We start from the raw sequence: 3,351 nt of genomic DNA, 5'->3' as shown, positions 1-3,351 counted from the left end.
GGTCTGTATGTGGGATCCGAACACTCGGGCGGGAGCGCCGCCGCGCTTCCCAAGCGGCGCACTATCCAGTGCGCCACCGGGCCGGCCCGTCACTTATCCTTTCTGATGCTAACCACGTTTTTCCATCTTTTCCTTCCTCAGTGGTCGTGGTCAAGGACCGGGAGACTCAGCGATCCCGGGGTTTTGGCTTCATCACCTTCACCAACCCAGAGCATGCCTCAGATGCTATGAGAGCCATGAATGGAGAGGTGAAGCCTCTTACCTGCAGAGGGGTCCTGTTCCCATCTATCACTTCCTCCATTCTTTCTGTTTTTCCCTCTGTGTCTGCTAGGGGCAGCGCGGCCACCAAGCCCCCCAGTACCTACTCACAGGAGCGTGACTGCCTTCTGTTCTAGGGGGTGGAGGGCAGCGGCAGACAGAGCCGGGCTACCTGGGAGGCGACGACTGGTCCTGCATGAGGCCGAGAAGCCACCCGTGGATGGTTGACCTGCCCTGGGCTTAGGTAGTAGAGTCTGCAGACCTGTGGGCCTGGCCCGGAGAGGACCTCGTGAGTCTTCTGGGATGGACTCTGAAGCCTCAAACCAAGAGAGGTGTTTATCTAGCCCTGATAGTCGGGCAGCTTAGAGGAGTGGGGAGGAGAACTCAGCTTGAGTTCAGTCCAGATGTAAGTAGTAGCAGGGGGAACACGGTGAATTCAGGTCATTTTGTGGGGTTCTACAGCTCCTGCTGGTGCCATTCTGGTCAAAGGAGCTTCTTCTGGAACACGGCACCCCGAACCTGGTGCTCAGTAGGAATTTCTGGGCTCTTCTGCCCACCTGCCCATGCCCACTCTTCCCTCTCCACTGCCCTGACTGTTTGCCAACCAATCATCCTTGTGTCTTCCACACCTAGTCCCTGGATGGTCGCCAAATCCGTGTGGACCATGCGGGCAAGTCTGCCCGGGGAACCAGAGGGGGTGCCTTTGGGGCCTATGGGCGTGGTCGCAGCTACTCTAGAGGTAAGCATTGTGGTAAGTTTGATCATGGGGTGAGAGGGAGAGCCACTTATTAGTGGCCTATGTCTGGATAACTACTATTTAAATATTTTTTATCTGCTGCAGGTGGCGGGGACCAGGGCTATGGGAGCGGCAGGTATGACAGTCGACCTGGAGGATATGGATATGGATATGGATATGGACATGGACGGTCCAGAGACTATAGTGGCAGGTAGGTAGGTGAGGGTTGGGGTTCACTGCTGCTTCCCTCTCCTTAAGAGCTCAGCTGCCTGCGTGTTCATACCTATCACACCTTGGTGACATTACTGTGTGCTTAAAACAAGTATGAAACTTAATATTTTGAGTTATGTGTAGTGAGTGCGTTCATTGTATAGTGGTATAATTACAACATGGTAGATAATACCTGTGTTGATTGTACTGTGTTGGTTAATTGTGTAGCGATACGTTGCATTAACGTGTAATATGTATTATGTTGTATATAAGTTGTAAGCCATAAAATTGTATTTACTATGTGATATTCATGTGTTTAACATATTGTTTTTGTATTTAAGACTTATACTATCATACATATTATAAAATGTGACATGTATTATATATATATATATATATAAAACTTTGACATACATGGTTTTTAACATTATTATCGGTGGTGTCTGATACATTCCTGTAAAACTTGTGTGCTTTTTCCCAGAAGCCAGGGTGGTTATGATCGCTATTCAGGAGGAAATTACAGAGACAATTATGACAATTGAGATGAGGCATGCCCACATAATGTAGGTGAGACTTGGGTATTGGCACTGAGCAAACCTCTGTCTATCAAACCCTGTCATGTTCCTTTCACCTTTTCTGGCCAGGCTGCTCACTTTTTCTGCTACCCTTGCATACCTCACCCTGCCAGCTCACCAAACACCATTCCTAAGCCTTCCTTGCTCTCAGGTGCATGTCAAGGCTAGTGTGCTTGCAGGGGGTGTCTCCTGTAATCCTGCTCTTTTGGGGGATGGAGGCAGTGGAGGGGTGTCCCTGTTGTCCAGCTCTCGGCATCTGTCAATTCTGGCAGGTGAGCATATTGTCAGCCTGTTCCTTCCTCATATCACAATTCTTCCTCTTCTTACTGTTCTCAGATACACAAGGAATAACACTTCTGATCCAGGATCGTCCTTCCAAATGGCTGTATTTATAAAGATTTTTGGAGCTGCACTGAAACATCTGTTTTAGTATCTCGACTTCTATTTTTGAATTGAGCTCCCAAGGTTGCTTGTTAAAAAGATCTTTTAGAAAGTTCCATGTGTTTTTTAAGATTTTTTCTCTCATGTAAAGATAAATTCTGGCATAAGAGTTGGTATTTTCCTTTTACCAGTTTAGTTTGGGATCTCAGGATTATTGGTTCTGGCAAAAAAAATGTTGGGCCAGACTGATTTTTTTAAAAAAATTAATGTATATCTAGGAACATTTTAAAACCTGTACACAATATTTGTTGTTAGGAAGCAGTTTCTGAATGTACCTATAAAAAATTTGCATCAAGAACACAATTGCTTAGAGGTGTTTTTTTTACTCAAGATCACCACCGTAATTATGTGGAAGAGTGTCTTAAAAATGTTCGTGAATGTCATTTTTAATACTGGAAGAAAAATTCTGTTGTGTTTCATGTAGTGTTTAGGATGTCCTCCAAGGAGCTGATTAAAAAAGATGAAACCTGAGAACCAATTGATATACTAATAGTGGTTTTTCCTTACTCAACCCAGTTTGCAAATTAAAAATAGAGGCAGGTCAGGAGGAGGGAAACTTGGAAAAAAATTTGGTAGGGACTGCCAAAAGGGCAGAAACCTCAAGTTTCAAAGTTTGGTTGAGCTTGGGATTGGGTATATGTTGAAGCCTGAGGTGTGGTGGGTACACATGAAAATCCCCTTATGGCTGGAATTTGGTTTCCTTAAATGGTCTCTTGGTCCCATCATCTTAATTAGTTTTTGCTTGGGTTTGAATCTCACTAGCTTCTCGTGGGCGCCTTCCTCACAGGATTGTTCTGAGAATGTAAGCACCTAATCTTGTGGCATGAGCAAAGCCTTGTCATAAAAACGGAGTGGTGCTTGTTCCTTCCCCTGAAGTGATGGGGTATGGGGGGAGGTAAACTGAATTCACCTTTGTGTTATACACATTAAGGAAACCTGGTTTGAAAATAGGACTCTTAAGAGCTCAGATTTGGATCATGGAATCTGAATCCAATCAGGGCTCTGTTTCCCAGATATTTGACCTCTACGTGCCTCAGCCTCGTATGCAATTTACATTTTCTGTGGAGAGCTAAGTGAATTGGACAGACACGTAAATCTTTTGAGAACAGTTGGCAAAGCTTTCAGAGGGAT

At 45.2% G+C, this 3,351-nt stretch overlaps 1 protein-coding gene across 2 annotated transcripts in view; it reads left to right on the top strand.

The window, feature by feature from the left end:
• RBM3 (RNA binding motif (RNP1, RRM) protein 3) overlaps positions 1–2,207 on the top strand; it is a 3,260-nt gene extending 1,053 nt beyond the window's left edge. Inside the window, exons 2-6 of one of the 2 annotated variants that reach the window (XM_008571451.1) lie at positions 142–248; positions 892–997; positions 1,100–1,205; positions 1,689–1,771; positions 2,116–2,207. In XM_008571451.1, coding sequence (XP_008569673.1) covers positions 142–248; positions 892–997; positions 1,100–1,205; positions 1,689–1,746 — 377 coding nt within the window. In that variant the 3' untranslated portion in view covers positions 1,747–1,771; positions 2,116–2,207. Of the gene's footprint in view, positions 1–141; positions 249–891; positions 998–1,099; positions 1,206–1,685; positions 1,772–2,115 lie in introns of both variants that reach the window. The other variant, XM_008571450.1, reaches the window with a different exon arrangement.
• Positions 2,208–3,351: the final 1,144 nt, after the last annotated feature.

Source organism: Galeopterus variegatus, unplaced genomic scaffold (genome assembly GCF_000696425.1).
Source record: "Galeopterus variegatus unplaced genomic scaffold, G_variegatus-3.0.2 Scaffold688, whole genome shotgun sequence".
Lineage (NCBI taxonomy): Eukaryota > Metazoa > Chordata > Mammalia > Dermoptera > Cynocephalidae > Galeopterus > Galeopterus variegatus.
Note: the sequence above shows the minus strand (reverse complement) of the source record. Positions and strands in the feature narration are given on the sequence as shown.